This window comes from Triticum urartu, chromosome 7, assembly GCF_003073215.2.
Source record: "Triticum urartu cultivar G1812 chromosome 7, Tu2.1, whole genome shotgun sequence".
In the NCBI taxonomy this organism is placed as follows: domain Eukaryota; kingdom Viridiplantae; phylum Streptophyta; class Magnoliopsida; order Poales; family Poaceae; genus Triticum; species Triticum urartu.
The window spans coordinates 375,845,308-375,861,795 of record NC_053028.1 but is presented as its reverse complement, the minus strand read 5'-3'; the positions used below and the strand labels follow the sequence as shown (position 1 = coordinate 375,861,795).

At 42.6% G+C, this 16,488-nt stretch overlaps 1 protein-coding gene across 2 annotated transcripts; it reads left to right on the top strand.

Moving 5' to 3' along the window:
- Window positions 1–2,300: 2,300 nt before the first annotated feature.
- Window positions 2,301–6,628, top strand: LOC125518829 (peptidyl-prolyl cis-trans isomerase, chloroplastic-like). 2 transcript variants are annotated; one of them, XM_048683698.1, is made up of 7 exons: window positions 2,301–2,562; window positions 3,607–3,897; window positions 4,045–4,244; window positions 4,558–4,793; window positions 5,028–5,170; window positions 5,274–5,345; window positions 6,229–6,628. In XM_048683698.1, exons 1-7 carry the CDS (start codon window positions 2,461–2,463, stop codon window positions 6,454–6,456), a joined length of 1,272 nt encoding a protein of 423 aa, XP_048539655.1. In that variant the 5' UTR covers window positions 2,301–2,460; the 3' UTR covers window positions 6,457–6,628. The 2 variants fall into 2 exon arrangements, with proteins under 2 accessions (XP_048539655.1, XP_048539656.1); XM_048683699.1 differs by lacking the exon at window positions 5,274–5,345.
- The last annotated feature ends 9,860 nt before the right edge of the window (window positions 6,629–16,488 follow it).

Here is a 16,488-nt window from a genome sequence, read left to right as displayed (position 1 = left end):
TTTTCACTAGAGGCTTATCTCTTGAAAGAACGCATACAGTGGGTAAACAAATTACTGTTGAGCAATTGATAGAAAAGCGAATAATTATGACGATATCTAAGGCAATGATCATGGATATAGGCATCACGTCCGTGACAAGTAGATAGACCCCTGCCTGCATCTACTACTATTACTCCACACATTGCCCGCTATCCAAGATGCATATAGTGTATTAAGTTAACAAGAACGGAGTAACGCCTTAAGCAAGATGACATGATGTAGAGGGATAGATCCAATCAATATGAACAAACCCCATCCTTGTATCCTTAATGGCAACAATACAAATATGTGTCATGTCCCTTTCTGTCACTGAGAATAAGCACCGCAAGATTGAACCCATTACAAAGCACCTCTCCCATTGCAAGAAAAATCAATCTAGTTGGCCAAACCAAATCAATAGATCGGAGAGAAATACAAAGTTATCTTAATCATGCATAAAAGAGTTCAGAGAAGACTCAAATAATATTCATAGATAATCTGATCATAAACCCACAATTCATCGGATCTCAAAAAACGCATTGCAAAAGAAGATTACATCAAATAGATCTCCAAGAACATTAAGGAGAACATTGTATTGAAGATCAAAGAGAGGGAATAAGTCATCTAGCTACTTGCTATGGACTCGTAGGTCTGTGGTAAATTACTCACACATCATTGAAAGGGCTGCAAGGTTGATGTAGAAGCCCTCCGTGGTCGGACCCTCCTCCGGAAGAGGCCTCCAGATGGGACCTCACGAGGATAGTAACTTGCGGCGGCAGAAAAGTACTTTTGGTGTGCCCTCTGGTCTACCAGGAATATTTGGGTATTTATAGAGGAAGAATTAGGGTTGGAAGAGCCAAAGGGGCCCCACAAGCTTGGGGGCGCGCCCCCTAGGGTGCGCCTTGTGAGGTTGTCGTGGCCTCGTGGCCTCCTCCCGAAGCTTTCAGGGTGTCTTGTGGTCCAAGAAAAATCATCGAAAAGTTTCATTCCACTGGATTCCGTTTGATATTGATTTTCTGTAAAGACAAAAACAAGGAAAAAAACAACAACTGACATTTGGCACTAGGTTAATAGGTTGGTCCAAAAAAATGATAGAAAATAGCATAATAATGCGTATAAAACATCCAAGATGGATAATATAATAGCATGAAATAATCAAAAATTATAAATACGTTGGAGACGTATCAAAGTTATTAATGACATGACAAGTACACATGCATTACATCTGTGACAAGTAGACCGTTAAACTTACTGACGCCTACTGCCATTACTTCACTTCCAGAGCGCTTCTATACTTGCCTCTCTAGGTATTAACTTCATGGCAAACAGAGTAATGCTTTAAGCACGATTACATAATGTAGACAAAATAAGACCAAGCAATATGATCTAATCTCGTCGTTTTACCCTTGGTAGCAACAATACAAATATGTGCCTTGCTACCCCTTCTATCATAAGGTGAGGACACCGCAAGATTGAACCTACTAAAGATAAATCAATCTAGTTGGCCAAACTAAATAGATAGATCGTAGAGAAATACAAAACCATAATAATCACACGTAAATAAAGTTCTGAAATAACTCAATTATTTTCAATGAATAATCTGATCATAAACCCACAATTCATCGGATCACAACAAACGCATCGCAAAAAATTACATCGAATTGATCTTCGAAGAGAACATTGTATTGAATATAAGAGAGAGAGAGAGAGAGTCATCTAGCTACTATTTGTGCACCATCAGAGAGGCAGCAAGGTTGATGTAAAGACGCTTCATGATTGATGTCCTCTTCGGCAGAGTATCGGAAAAGTTCTTCAGATGGGATCGTGGAAGAACTCTTTCATGCATAGGACAAATTTTTCATTTAATGGTTTAACAATTAAACTCTTCCATGCTTAGGACAATTTTTTTTATTTAAGTGTTTTACACTGGTCTGTGCGCTTGGCGTTGATTCTTTCTAAGATCATAAACTCCTATCTCTTTTCTTAAATACCTTGCCATATCATATTTTTTGTCTATGTGGCATGCTTAGCACCGATACAACATGAAGCACTGGGAAGGGCCTAAACCTGGACGAAGGGAGCACTTTGCCCTATATACATGGTCCAATATATTGTATATGCATAACACTCGTATATAAGTGGTGGTAACATAGACTAGTGTTATATCCATAATTTTTTTAACATGGTTATATGCATAATTAATCTAACTTTAACACTAATCTAACTTACTAACAATAATCGATGTTTCTTTCTAGTGGTCTTATCCATGTCTTTGTGCACCTCAGCATCTCCTCCACCAATAGCAAACCCCCCGGCCCTACGGCTCCATATTTTGTCCCGCCTTATCCACATCCCGAAACCACCACCAGCTCCTCCGCTTCCATCGTTCTTCCACCAACGCCTAGCTTCATCGGAACCGTACCCTCATCCCCTCCCCACCGCATGGCCGCGGCGCTCGCCTCCTCCCGCTGCTGCCGCCGCCCTTCGCTTCTTACCACTGATCGCCGCCGAAGCTCCGTCGCCCGGTGTGCGCTCTCCGGCGGGGTTAGGATCTTACAACTCATTACGGTCGTACTAGTAGTAGTCGCTGGAAGATAGCTCCTGGTAGAAATTCGGCTTCTTGATGATGCATGCCAATGTGGCTCAGTATTGCTGCATTTCTAAATCCAGTTGTGCCCGGGTATTTATTGATGCGATGGGAATGTTTTTAATTATGTGGTGAATGTAAATCTTGGGTGGGTGGGTATTTACAAACTATGCAATTTGGCCTGAAAGTGAAAGATGGTACTGAATGTTGGTGCACAAACACGACCAATGTTACTGTTTTCTGGATGACAAAAAGTTGAATATTACTTCAAAATGAATGCTAGAAGAAATCATGTGTAAATTTAGTTCATGTTGCTGTTGAATTAGGGATGTATGTATATGCACTAAATATAGTTTGAGAAAATGGGGATTTTCGCAAAACATGAGTCTGGGGGCACGAGGGGTAGCAATTCATCTTTTTCTGGACATCAATATCTTCTGGTCTTGCTTGACATTAATTTGAAGTTCAGGTGAAAATGGAATAACTGTAACCAAATGATTATTTTGTGCAATTCATGAAAATGGTTCGAGCATTGAGTTCTTCGTTAGGATTGGAACGTGTAGAATTGTTTTTTTTTTCCAAAGTATCTCCTTTGGTTATTAGATTTCTCCGTTTCTGCCGTTGGATATTTGCGCAGATGATTAGATATTGTAGCACATATGGAACCATCCAGTAATGCTGTAGTAATACAGTTTACATATAAAAGGGCAGCCCGGTGCATGCAGCTCCCGCTTGGGCAGGGTCCGGAGAAGGGTCCGACCACTTGCAGTTTACATATATGGCCCTTAATTTTCTTTTCCTGGATATATTTTGAATAATGCATGCTTTGGAAGGCACAACTTATGTTGAGAATATGTATTGTCTGTATATATTAACTTGTATACTTTGTTTTATGATTTTGCTGTTTTAATTGTCCTTTTTGAGATTAGTTATTGCAACTGACTATAGGTTTATACTATGAGCTGCTCTTCTCTAATTTTTATTTCCTTCAATCTCTGCAGAAAGGAAACTCATTTAGCTGGAAAGAATGTGCAATTTCTGTAGCATTGTCTGTTGGATTAATTACTGTCCCACCAACATTTGGATGGTCGGCCCATGCATATCCTCTCGAACCTGTAATTCCTGATATTTCAGTTCTTATTTCTGGACCTCCCATTAAAGATCCAGGTGCTTTGTTGAGATATGCTTTGCCCATAGATAATAAAGCTATTCGTGAAGTTCAAAAACCGCTAGAGGATATTACCGATAGTCTCAAAGTTTCTGGTGTTAGAGCGTTGGATTCAGTTGAAAGAGTAAGTCATTCTTTCAAGATACCTGGTAGCAAAGATCTATATTTCTTTAAAGAAGTAGAAAGCAGCTATATGCTGTCTCAGGTTTCTTCAATCTACTTTATGCATATGGATCCTAGGATTTTTTTTTAATTTTTCTTCAAATTGTAGAATGTGAGGCAGGCCTCAAGAGCGCTGACTAATGGGAGGAGTTTAATACTTTCGGGTCTTGCTGAATCAAAGAGAGCAAACGGAGAAAAAACATTGGATAAATTAGCTGTTGGACTTGAAGAGCTTCAACGAATTATTGAGGATAGAAACAGGAATGCGGTAGCTCCAAAGCAGAAAGAGCTTCTCAATTATGTTGGAACGTGAGTAAAATTATCGCCTTAAATTTTAAATTAGATCCACTTCCCTTATTTTAGTCAGTTTTAATAACCAACTTTCGGGGGTCAGATTTGGTACTCTAGTTTTCTTTTTGGAAAATTATGGTGTCCATCTATAATATTCGCATTTCCTTGAAAACAAGGTAATTGTGACATATGATACCTTTGTAGCATTAGAGAACTGAATTGTATCTACCAGTAAAAAACTACTGAGAACTCTTATGAAAGAGCTCTTCTCATTTATACCCTGCCATTGACTCTGCAGCTGAGATCTTCCTGGGACATTGCATTTCTGCAGTGTAGAAGAAGATATGGTCGATGGCTTCCCCTATGAAGTACCAGAAGAATACAACAACATGCCTCTTCTTAAAGGAAGAGCTACTGTGGATATGACGGTTAAGATTAAAGATAATCCAAACGTAGAAGATTGTGTATTTCGGATAGTTCTGGATGGATATAATGCTCCTGTGACTTCTGGGAACTTCGTAGATCTGGTGGAACGGAAGTTCTATGATGGCATGGAAATCCAAAGAGGTAACCAATGTCTCAGGTGCATTCGATAATTATAATATACTTAGTCTGCAGTAGCACTATCCACCATTTGGTATTTTTGTACAGTTTGTTATGCATAGTAATTGATGCTTTCAGAGCAATTAGCACAGTTTAAGATGTCTACTGTTTAGTGCTCAGAATCACTACTGAACATGCAAGTGTGTCTAAGCAGTTAAAAAGTTTACTGATACAGCGTGGGTGTTGATTCTCTTGCAGCTGATGGTTTTGTTGTTCAGACGGGAGATCCCGAGGGACCAGCCGAGGGTTTTATTGATCCCAGTACTGGCAAGAGTCGTACCATACCTCTTGAGATAATGGTTGATGGTGACAAGGCGCCTATATATGGCGAAACACTTGAGGTATGTAACCAGCACTTAACTTTTTTATTTATTTCACGGCTGCTGGGAATTCTGGCTGCTGTGGATTGAATGTTCTTAGAGTTTGTATGGCCATGCATTTCAGGAACTTGGTCTTTACAAGGCTCAAACAAAGCTTCCTTTTAATGCATTTGGAACGATGGCAATGGCTAGAGAAGTAAGGCTCACCTAGACTCTTCAATTTTGACATATCAAGGATATGCCAAAATAATTATTACCTCTGTCCAGAAATATAAAGTGCACATGCTTCCCCAAATTTATAGTTGATCACGAATTTGTTTAGCAATACGTGATAGAAAATTGATACTCCCTCCAACTCATAATATAAGATGTTAATACTCCCTCCATGCCGTAATATAACATCTTATATTATGGGACGGAGGGAGTATAATTGAATTTTTATTATAGAGCACTTTCCAATGTTACCGACCTTGCATCTAACATCCATCTATAGTTGGATTATTGTTCAGAGTTAAAGCTTCCGTAACCTGTACGTCTTATATTTCTGGATGGAGTGAGTACCATTTTCTTAGTTGTACCCAAGTTTTTTCTTCTTCTTGATAACATTTTTTTGGACGGGCTAGAAGAACTGGTTTCTGGAAAATATCAGTGTTTTACTTCCCGAAAAATTCAGACAAAATTTGAAATCGTTTTGTTTTGGGTCAAAATATAAGTTTGTAGCCCTGACCTATAGCTGCGCGTGTCCCAACAGTTAGTACAATTCATTTATTCCTCGAAATAAGTAACGGGTTCGAGTTCTCTTTGGTGCACAACCGTGAAAAGCTCACATATATAATGGAGTGGACGGAATTCGACCGCGCCACCAAACACACCTACTTGAACACCTGTTACCACTGCGCCAAGGTCTGCTCTACATTGTTATAGGCATGCACATCTTATTTGACCCTGTTTTTACATTCAAATTCAAGTTTATCCGTATTTGTTTGAACGGTAGTACTGTTTTCTTAGGAGGCAGTGGAAACACAGACCGGGAAAAAAATTCCCTGGTTCTAACACAAGGCTTCTTCATATCTTGACAGGAATTTGATGACAACTCCGCTTCTAGTCAAGTCTTCTGGCTCTTGAAAGAAAGTGAGCTGACGCCAAGCAATTCCAATATATTGGATGGGCGGTATTCGGTGTTTGGATATGTAACCGAGAATGAGGATTTCTTGGCTGATCTCAAGGTTGGGGACGTTATTGAATCAATCCAGGTTGTCTCAGGCCTAGACAATCTTGTCAACCCGAGCTACAAGATTGTAGGGTAGCATGTTTCTGTATATAAGAGTTCTTTGACAGGCAATTGTTCTACGGTATTAAAACCGATGTCATGCGCTGCAACTTCTAACCTTGTACAATTGTTTTGTTTCCCTTTTTATGCTTATGGTTTGGCATTCTGTGGAATTCAACAGATAATAGAAAGATCAAAGTTATTTACCACGTCTCCTGCCAGTAGGTCTGTTTTTGCTGTGTAGAGCCTCAAGTTAAATTAGGTTTGCAAGAAATTCAGAAGACAAGACTTAAATTGTAATCAGTTTCCTAGATAAACTATGCGGCATCCCATTTGTATGGCCTCAACAGCATTTTGCGGAGATTTCTGCAATTTTCTTGGGGATTGTGTTAATGATGTGTTTTGTCTATGCCATGATGTGCTACGTTTCGCAAACTGAGTATCGTTTTTTTTTTGACGGGAACCGAGTATCGTTTTTTTTTGACGGGAACTGAGTATCGCTTAGATGACTAGGCTCTTTGTGGTGGAACGTGTCCATATCGGTTCAAGTCCTACGCTTGGTCCAGATAGTCACATTTTTTCTGAATTTAACCTAGTCTTTTTGGCAGTATTTTTTGAGTGATAGGACGTTCGTGTCAACTACGAGACATCTATGTCGACTTTGTGGTTCCTAAAATTTACCGGCTTAGTTTCTCGGTGATACTTATAGGGCTTGGGTGTGTGTTCATAGAGGTGAGTGTGTGTATGTGTATGTTAGTGTTTACATTTTAATATCTATATCTATACCTAATCTCTCCTTAATAATAAAGCACGGATTGACTTTGTCGCGTTCACCGTCACAATACGTTTCTTCCTGTGAATTTATGTTTTCAGTTTTTTTTCTTCAACACGTCTATTTATTTTCTATATACAAGGTGGTACTAATCTATCTATATATCCGTGATTTTTTTTGTCGTTCTGGTTTTCCTTCTGTTAATTGTTCGTTTCGATCATATGTAGCGACAACTGCCAAACAGAAGTTGCATCGTATACGAATAGGAAACTAATCCCGTGTTGTAAGGAGGACAAGACGTAAGTTAATCTCTCCTCTCTCACCGATCCAGCACCCCGGCCTCCCCTCCCATCTCCCCTGATCTAGCACTTCGTTTTGGTTCAAAGCAACCCACACGGTTGGGCGCCTGGTATGTCGCGGTCGAGGTCGGATCGGCGGCCTGCCGGGACGCAGCAGCGGCAAAGTCCGGCAAGGTTCCGCTGGATTGGGCTGTGGCCGACGTGCTCGAGGTTGAGTGGACGGCAAAGCCCGCGCCAGGGCCAGCTACGCGTGGTGGCGCGGCAACGGAGGCCTACAGTGGCGTGGCAAGGGCGTGCGCGTGAGGCGGCCGACGGAGGTTGACGGCGCTGGGAGAGGAGGAGGTCGTCCGACTTACCCGGCCAGCGGTTGCGCCCACAGCCGCATCGCTGGTCTCTTCCTCCCACAAATAGCGAGGCTGCCTACTCTGTTTTCTTTTTTTGAAAATTGCCTACTCTGTTTTCTTATATGTACATGACTACTCCACTAGCATCATCGACGAGCACGCCCACAACCACGACGACGAACTGCTCTGTTGGCCACGAGCGGCACCAAGATGTGGACTCCCAGCTCAGGCGACTGGCATGGATGAGTGGGTCACGCGATTGCCATTTAGGACGCATTCGACTCCCAGCTCAGGCTGACGATCTTTTTCTAATCTCTGAATGTCACCGCACACGGTTGTATTTGCAGTAGCGGCGCCGCCGGTCGCCGGCCATCGACCTCTTTTTTTTTACTTTTATAAATGTCAACAAAAAAGGAAAAATTTAATCTCATCGATTTCCTCACATCGCAACGTGAGAACAGAAGGAAAATAGCGTCGCTGAATCGAACAGGAGGAAATAGCGTAGCCGAATTAACCAAAAAGAATCCATGGCCAAGGCAGGTGGGACAGAGTACTGCACGACGTAGAGTCTGCCGTTGCCATGCCGTGGTTGCCGCAGAAAAGAGGAGTGCTCCATGACGCCATGTGGTCGCCGGGGAGCCTGGCGACGTTGGCCCACGCTAGACGATGATAAGGCCGAGCGCCGAGTATAGGAAGAGATGATCCTTGGTCAGAACTCGGGACACGACATGTAATCGTTGTCCGTTAGAGGACTCAACCAGCGATGTCGGGCTCAACGGAGATCGGGGTGAGAAAGAGAGGCTCCAGCAACGGCGAGGGCTTGCAATGGTGGCCGTGCACCATGCTGGGTGATTGATCGTTGACGAGTTTGGCTTCTTTTCCAGTGCATAGGCTGGGCCGCTGGGGGAGTCGTGGATTGTGGTGGTGCTCCTGCGCTAAGTCTGCAAAACTGGTGAGATCCTACGGTACATCTACGAGCGTCCCTTCGTCTTTCTGGACCCGAGCGGGCTGTGTCTAGGGCGAAGACATTGCTCGAGAGGTACACAGCGGTGCCGCAGCTTCTATTGCACTTCACGTTACTCCACCATGCATATTGGTTTTAAGACGCCTAGCTAAGTCTGCTTGGTAAGTTGGCATTTGCCTTGGTTCTTTAGCTCTTTTCTCCATCCTTTTTCAGTGTTCTCTGATGTCTCTAGCGGCTCGAGCTAAGAATCCGGAAGGAGCAACACCAATGTTTCTTTCAGCTGTTTCAATTGCAAGAACAGCGCGTTCATGTCAATTTAATTTTGCTTGCTGATTCCCACTGTGCCGTTATATTATTTGAGCATCCAAGTTTTGCAGAAAAGAAATGCGAAGAGGACAGTGAAGATAGGACCTTAATCCTAGCACACTTAATTGAAGCAAAATAAAAATCTCGCTCCACAAGAGTATATGGCCTTTTGGCATCATCAGATCAAACGAGGTGCTGATGGCAAGCGTAAAATATTTTCATCTAGCATCTGAAGTCTGCGTACAATATTTCCATCTAGCATCTAAAGTCTGAATATTAGTATTTTCATCAGCCTTGAAACAAACATTACCATTAACCGTGACTACTGAATCTCTCACTAAGAAAGGAGCTAAAGAATTAATATTCTCCAAACAAGTGCACATATATTAATTTAAGATCCTTATGCCATGCTCCTCATCTCACTTTCTTACATTTACACTCTGTAACACATGAAGAGGTGGACGGCCTGTAGCTTTAGACTATTTCAGGCACATTAAGAAAATGACTAATAAATGTCTAATTTGCTTCCATACACAGCTATGTATATTTTGGTACTATAATTTTAATGGATATGAAAAACACCGTGTGCAACGCTAGGTCAAGGCAAGACACATCAATGTAGTCATCAGTCTAGCTCATTATGTGTACATCAACGCAGTTCGCTCAGCAAAATAATATTTTGTTGTGGTGCCTTGAGTCGTGATGAGATCAATCATGTTTTTGTTTTCGAAATGGCTTTTTAAAAGCAATAATTCAATATCGTGCCCGGGCTCCTCTGCGCCCGTTGAACAGTAAAATTCAAAAATAGCAATAAAATTCAAAAAAAATCTGAAATCCTTTTTGCATGCAAGATACTTGAGTGGGCCAAGTGCATGAAAACATTCGTGGGTAAATGATATTTGTGGAGCTTGCGCCAAAAAAAAAACAAATTCGGCTATGAACAGTGCATATTTTCAAAGTTTCTCACAGGACCGTAATTTATCTTTTTTGCCACGAGCTCCTTGAATGTCCAAACTTCACTAAATTTGGAATGGATATCACACATTCGATCATCTTGCACGGCAAAAAAATTCAGATTTTTTAAAAATTTCTTGCTATTTTAAATTGTATTACTGTCACACCCGAGAGCATTTAGACCTGGATGCAGGATAGCCACATTCTTTTGAAAGTCCCTTATCTCATCATGACATATGTTTCATACATAGTTTATAAAATGACATTTAAAAGTTCTCATCACATCCTCACATATGTTTCGGGCTCTTTTTAGGTGTACCACATCTGCATAGTCTGGTTGTTTTTCTCCCGTTGCAACGCACAGACATATTTACTTTTATGTTGACTCCGTGGGTTCACGTCACAATACGTTTCTTCCCGTGAATTTACGCTTTCAGTTTTCTTTCTTCAACATGTCTATATTTATTTTCTATATCCAAGGTGGTACTAATCTATCTATATATCCGTTTTTTGTCCTATATATGTTGCCCACTTGAAGTCTTTTCGTTCGCAAGCACTCCCGGTCTCCCTGCTCGTGTTTGTTTCCTACACGAGACACCAATCTCCACAACCTTGGTTGCCACCTCTAACCCTCCAATAAATACTGGCTCATGAAAGAGAAGGCAAAAGGTGGATCCGGCGATAGAGACGGACTAGCAGATGGAGTCATCAGACGAGAGGAGGCATACGATGAGGCAAATTTCACAGGGTGCTTCGTCCCTCCTGCCGACCGTGAGCGAAAAGGATGGAAGAGGAGGGCTAGGCGGCAAACCTTCGAAACCAGTTGAGAAGTGAGTCCTAGAGCCCCGTGGCGCTTTCTGGCAACGCTCGAGATCGTCCGTCGCCTATGCGCCCGCCTAATCTATCGAGGGAATTAGCAGTTCCCGATTGGAGAGGAGGAAGAAGGGAACACGAGGACGAGACGACCGAGACGTCTGTTGTCTAGCAGCAGACGGTGGGTTTGACGAGGACAGTGGTTGTGCTGGTGTGCCGCGTGCGTCCGGTAACTGTGTCCGGCAAGCGTGACGTGCGATGCGCGCTCATGTGCACAACTCGGGCGGCAAAGCATGCTGGCCGCCTGCATGCGTCTCCGTGGTCATGTGCGTGGCATGTGTCCAGCGTGTGGGGCTTGGTGTGCGTAATTATCTGATCGTCTGCTCTCTACACAAGCCACGGTCCTTCGGCATCAAAAACAACATGCATCAAGAAGGAAGCATCCCTGTGTTTTTTTGTTCGCTTCAGTGCTCTGGTACAGATCTCTAATTGTGTGGTTGCATAGTAGGAGACGAGGGGTGGGCTGTGACTTGAACATATGATTTGATCATCTTGGTGTCATTTGTGAACTAAATTTGCTATATTTCTTTGAGCTAAAAGAAGCACGGAGTAGATATAGATAATAAACATAGGAAGTAACATGAGGAAGAATTCAGAGTCATAGCTTCAGTTCAGGGTATCGAGCATAAATTTTACAAATTCTTTTTTTCATGGAATATATTTACAGATTCAATTCAAACCCAGAAAGCATAAAACATGTTAATATGAATTCCTCCAAGAAAAGATAAGTGTCTATAATTTTTTCTGATAAAATACGTTTTGATACGAGTTCTACACAAAAAATATTTCTTAACTAAAAAATATGAGCAGATTATGCTTGCTGCATTATTATTTTTGAATAGATGCTTACTGCAACTATCACACTCGAGCTTGCTGCTACTATTACTTCAGATTTGTTGATATTGCTATTTATTTCATGTTCTACTTTTAAATTTTAGAATGTACCAATAGTCATCTAAAGAATGAATTAACAATAAGGTTACGCTCTTCAGTCAAATCAATTTACTAGGAATCATACCCATGCATGGCCTGATCAACGATCCATCCATTGTCTTATGGCATAGTTGCTCGACCTGGCCCATTCATAGGAACCATTGTTTTTTTCCTGTTGCAACGCACGGGCATTTGTGCTAATAATAATAAAAAGGCTATTGCTTCTTTTGGTTCACCGTCAGCATTTTTACATAATAGCCCTATATCTTTTACTAATGAACCCGCACTTTATGGACACACGGAATCGAGCCATACAAGTTTCGTATGTCGGCCTCGGGATCGAGCAGCTCCTGTTTCGTAAGTCGGCCTCCAGCCACTATATTTCTGTTATGGGCCGCTAAAATAAGTGTGGATCAAAATTTATTTATGGGCCACTAAGAACCTTTCCTCTTGTATGAAAAAAGAACTGTGAGCGTTCAACGGCTAATTAAATAGTACCACCTAAAACTTTACACTAAATTCCATCAATTTAAATATGTTTGCAAGTTGCATGAGATATCAGCAAGCTTCCTCACGAACTAATAAACAAAAGGAAAAAGAGGAAACATACATACAGTCATGCTGATTGGCTCCAATAAAATGGATTTGTGGGCAGGTATGCTTGATTGGCCGGAATTGTGGGAAACATAGGAAAATAGAGGTGCATGCATCCAGATTGTGGGAAATAGAGGGACAAAGAGATGAATGCACTGGCCGGCTCTAATTAAATGGACTATTAATTATTTTCTCACTCTATAGGCAGCTTTTCTCATGTCGTGATGCCCTTAAAGCTGAATTATGCGCTTGCATGGAAGGCTTGTCATTTGCTCTCCAGAGGAGTGATCTACCAATTAAAATTGAGATGGATTCTATTGTAGCAGTCAAGTTGGCTCTGTCTAAGGAGGTGGACAGGTCGATCTATTCTTCGCTCGTTAAGGAAATTAGATATCTTGTGTCTCTCCGTGATTCTTTTATTACTCATGTAAATTATACTCAAAATAAGGTTAGTGATAGTTTAGTTAAGTTTGCTCGTTTAGAAGGCAGAACTATGACTTGGATAGGTTCGGGGCCCTCTAGTTGATGTGGAGTTAGCTGTGGTCGATTGTATGAACCTTATGATTTGAGTAATACAAGTATTTCACCCACAAAATAAATAAATAAATGGGCAAGGTAATTAAGAGGGATTGTGTGTGTGTGTGTGGGGGGGGGGATACCGAGTCTGATTGGCTAATACCATTGGCTGTATAATTAAGATGACCTGCAATATGCAATAAGATTGAGATTTCTGATTCCCAATATGCGATCCTATCCGAGAGGAACTCGAAGGTCCCACCAAGGATAGAGCCGCATATTGAAGACGCTTTTGCAAGGTGGATATCCACTACTGCAGGATGCTGCTAATGCAACACTACGATTAGAGACCTTTTGACGAAACTATGTGTGATGCATTAATCACAAACGATGATGTAAAAAAGCATAAAAAAGATGCAAAACGTTTGCGATGAATGATACATCAAACACAGTTCAGATTTTAGTTGCGTGTGTGATGAGGGGCATACGGTTGATCTGTACGAACTGTTTGCGATGAGACAGAACAACAGAAACAGGCAGCCAGATCAAGGTATGTGCGATATACGGCATACAGTTCACTCCGATGAACCCGGTTGCGATGATTGAGGTGAACACAAATGATTCGGCATAACAAGATGTGTGTGATACCCGGCAAAGAGGTCGGTAATAAGAATTGTGTGCGATCAATATAGATAGCCCATACGGTCTTTTTTGTGAATTGTGTGCTCGTCAGGGCACACAGTTCAACAAACTAACCTGTGAGCGATAATGTAGAATATCTCTATTGAATACATATTACTAACCGTCTGCGATGAGATTGACAGGATAAATAGAGATATATACAGTCTGCTTAATTTAGTCCTTCTTCTTCTTCTTCTTCTTCTTCTTCTTCTTCTTCTTGTTGTTGTTGTTGTTGGATGGCCCCGCGACATTGTCTTGGCAAGGATGCTTCTTACCGCTGACCGTTGGCTTTTCATCGCCGCCGCCATCGTCATCGTCGTTGCTGTCGTTGTCGTCCTCCTCCTCGTTCGACCATTCCTCCTCCTCATCATCGTCGTCCTCTTCTTCGTCCTCCGACGACTCCTCGTCCGTCTGGTTGTCGTCTGACGACTCCGGAGGCGGCATCCCTTCCATGAACCGGATATAATTGAGGTCTGGGCTCGACGCTGGACTCATGGAAGATGAGCGGGATGATTCTGATGTTGACCTATCGTCGGGCGCCAGACTGCTGGCCGAACTGTCGTCCTCGCTGTCGCTCGACATGGCTGCAGAGTGTGTGCCAGTGTGTAGCACGGCCTGCTGGGGACGATGAAGATGGTGGACACTTAAGCGGGGTATGCAGAGAAGAGGAACTGCCAATTGAAGCAGGGTTTTGTTTTGCGCGCGCGGGGGGGGGGGGGAGGGATTGAAGTGGGGGTTGACGTATTATCTAACCGCTGATATAATCAACCATAATTATTTGTACCCAGTCACTCCAAATTCCCGGGGTTGCGCAGGATTCCTGTTGGCTATTTGGCTTGTTTCCTTTTTGAGGACAAAAACAAGGAACGAGTTTTGGGATTATGCACCGGTACCGGTACGAACGGAGTAGGACAGTTGGCAAGCAATACATTGAGCTCTTCTTATTGATAAAGCCAGTAATAATCAAACTAGAAAGGAAAAGAAAAAAGACAAAGAAAAATATTTGCACGAATCTTCGCGTAACATCAATGGCATAGGACCTAGATGTGCATTACTTAGAGCACATCTAGATGTGCTTTAGCAATACTGTCAAACAAAACCCCTAATAATCATTGCAAACAGTGCATAGAACATGGCTAATGCGACAACCACAACTACACATGTTAGTTCCTTCTTGTCTCTTGCTTTCATATGTTGCATGTGATTGATTCTTTCTTGCTTCATCGTACTGATTGTACATTCCAGACCAGCCAGTTTCTTCTTCAACTTTACGTTATCTTCTGTGAGCTTGGTGATAACACTCCGAGCCCTGCCATGCCATTCTTCATCTAACCAGTTAACAAAGGCACAAGCCTCATATTCCTGCCAATGTTAAATGGTATTCAGGATGAGCGGTGGCATTAACTGAAGTAAAATGATGAACTTAATTAAGGGGCAACTGAGAAACCGCCTGCTAATGTCGAATCCCTCCGTGCATACACGTCGAGCGGGAGTGTGGCCGTGCACACAACTCAGCTTTTGGTACTCCTCGGTGGCACAAAACTCAGAGTCGAACTCGTGTTGCGGAAGTCTGGAGTCATGCTCCGGATCCGGTGGCAGATCGCTCTCCTGGGGGGGAGGGGGCATTCAGGACGGATTCAGCAAGGAGCTATACTTTGGACATGCTAAAAGAGATCGGGATATAGATTGGAACCTGACAGGACGATTCGGATCCGTAGTACACCTGCCTTATGATGACCTTAGGCAAGTGCTCGGTGGTGAATGCCGTCATGGCGGCGATACAAGCAGGAGTAGCCGCACCGAAACCATGAGCACCACTCACCCGCATTCCCCCAATGTCAGCGCCACGTGAGGGAATTTGGAGGCTATGTAGGGATTTGGGGGAAATGGGGAAACTGTGGAGATAAGCTAACGGTCGGGAACTACTTATGGCACTATATGTTTTATACAACACACTGTTTCTACATGCCGTTTGTGTTAGATATTACAACGTCACACACGATTTCCGCATCAAACCGTGTGAGAAGACAACGTAGGTTAGACACAGTTGCCGTTACATAATCGTATGTGATGTACTACCCTATCCATATAACTGAGTTACAGTGAGATACCGTGTAAACAGCTGCTCTACGGATATCTGTAAAAAAAATAGCCGCTCTGCATATAGAGATGGCGGCGGCGGCCTAGGCAGCGGCTACCGGAGAAGAGGTCAATCCTCGGTTGGTGGGCGGTGGCGGCATCATAGGAGGTCAATCCTCGGTCTGCGACGGGAGATAGGAGGAGCTCAACCATCGAGGTCGGCGGCGGCTTGATTCGAGCACATCCATCATGGTCGATGGAGGGATAGTGGAGGTCGAACTTCAGGCGGCAGCCGCACTAAACTTTGCTCCTTGACCCTGCTGTCTCGGCGTGCCGCCGCATCGCACTTCTCTATCTGCTGGGTGGAGGTCGCCGCACGGCTAATTAATTAAGGTATTCTTTTCATGAGTGGCTTAATTAAGGTATTCAATTCCTAAGGGTAGTGTTGTACTAGTACTCTATGTGTAAATTGACTGGCCATTAATTTTTGTCATTGCACGTCTGGATAACAACATGGAGCGCCCTCAGTAATTATGAAAATAAAACCTTGTGATTTATGCACGCATCTTTGGGCAGCACTTAATCCATGTATTAATGTTGTTATTTTGTTTTTAATTACGATTTGTGTGCTGCAGATGGAACGATCTCGATGGATGAAGAATCGGAAAACCGTAGATTTTATTAGTGGCGTGACATAGTTCATGAATTTGGCTGAAAGAACAAAGAGGAGAATTGGTGATGCGGATTACATCCT

Bases quoted from the DNA above. Each gene is read 5' to 3' on its own strand.
- LOC125518829 (XM_048683698.1), top strand. From the start codon at position 2,461: ATGGCCGCGGCGCTCGCCTCCTCCCGCTGCTGCCGCCGCCCTTCGCTT. The intron at 3,898-4,044 runs GTAAGTCATTCT...TTCAAATTGTAG, and splicing joins CGTTGGATTCAGTTGAAAGA to AATGTGAGGCAGGCCTCAAG. The intron at 5,171-5,273 runs GTATGTAACCAG...CATGCATTTCAG, and splicing joins TATATGGCGAAACACTTGAG to GAACTTGGTCTTTACAAGGC.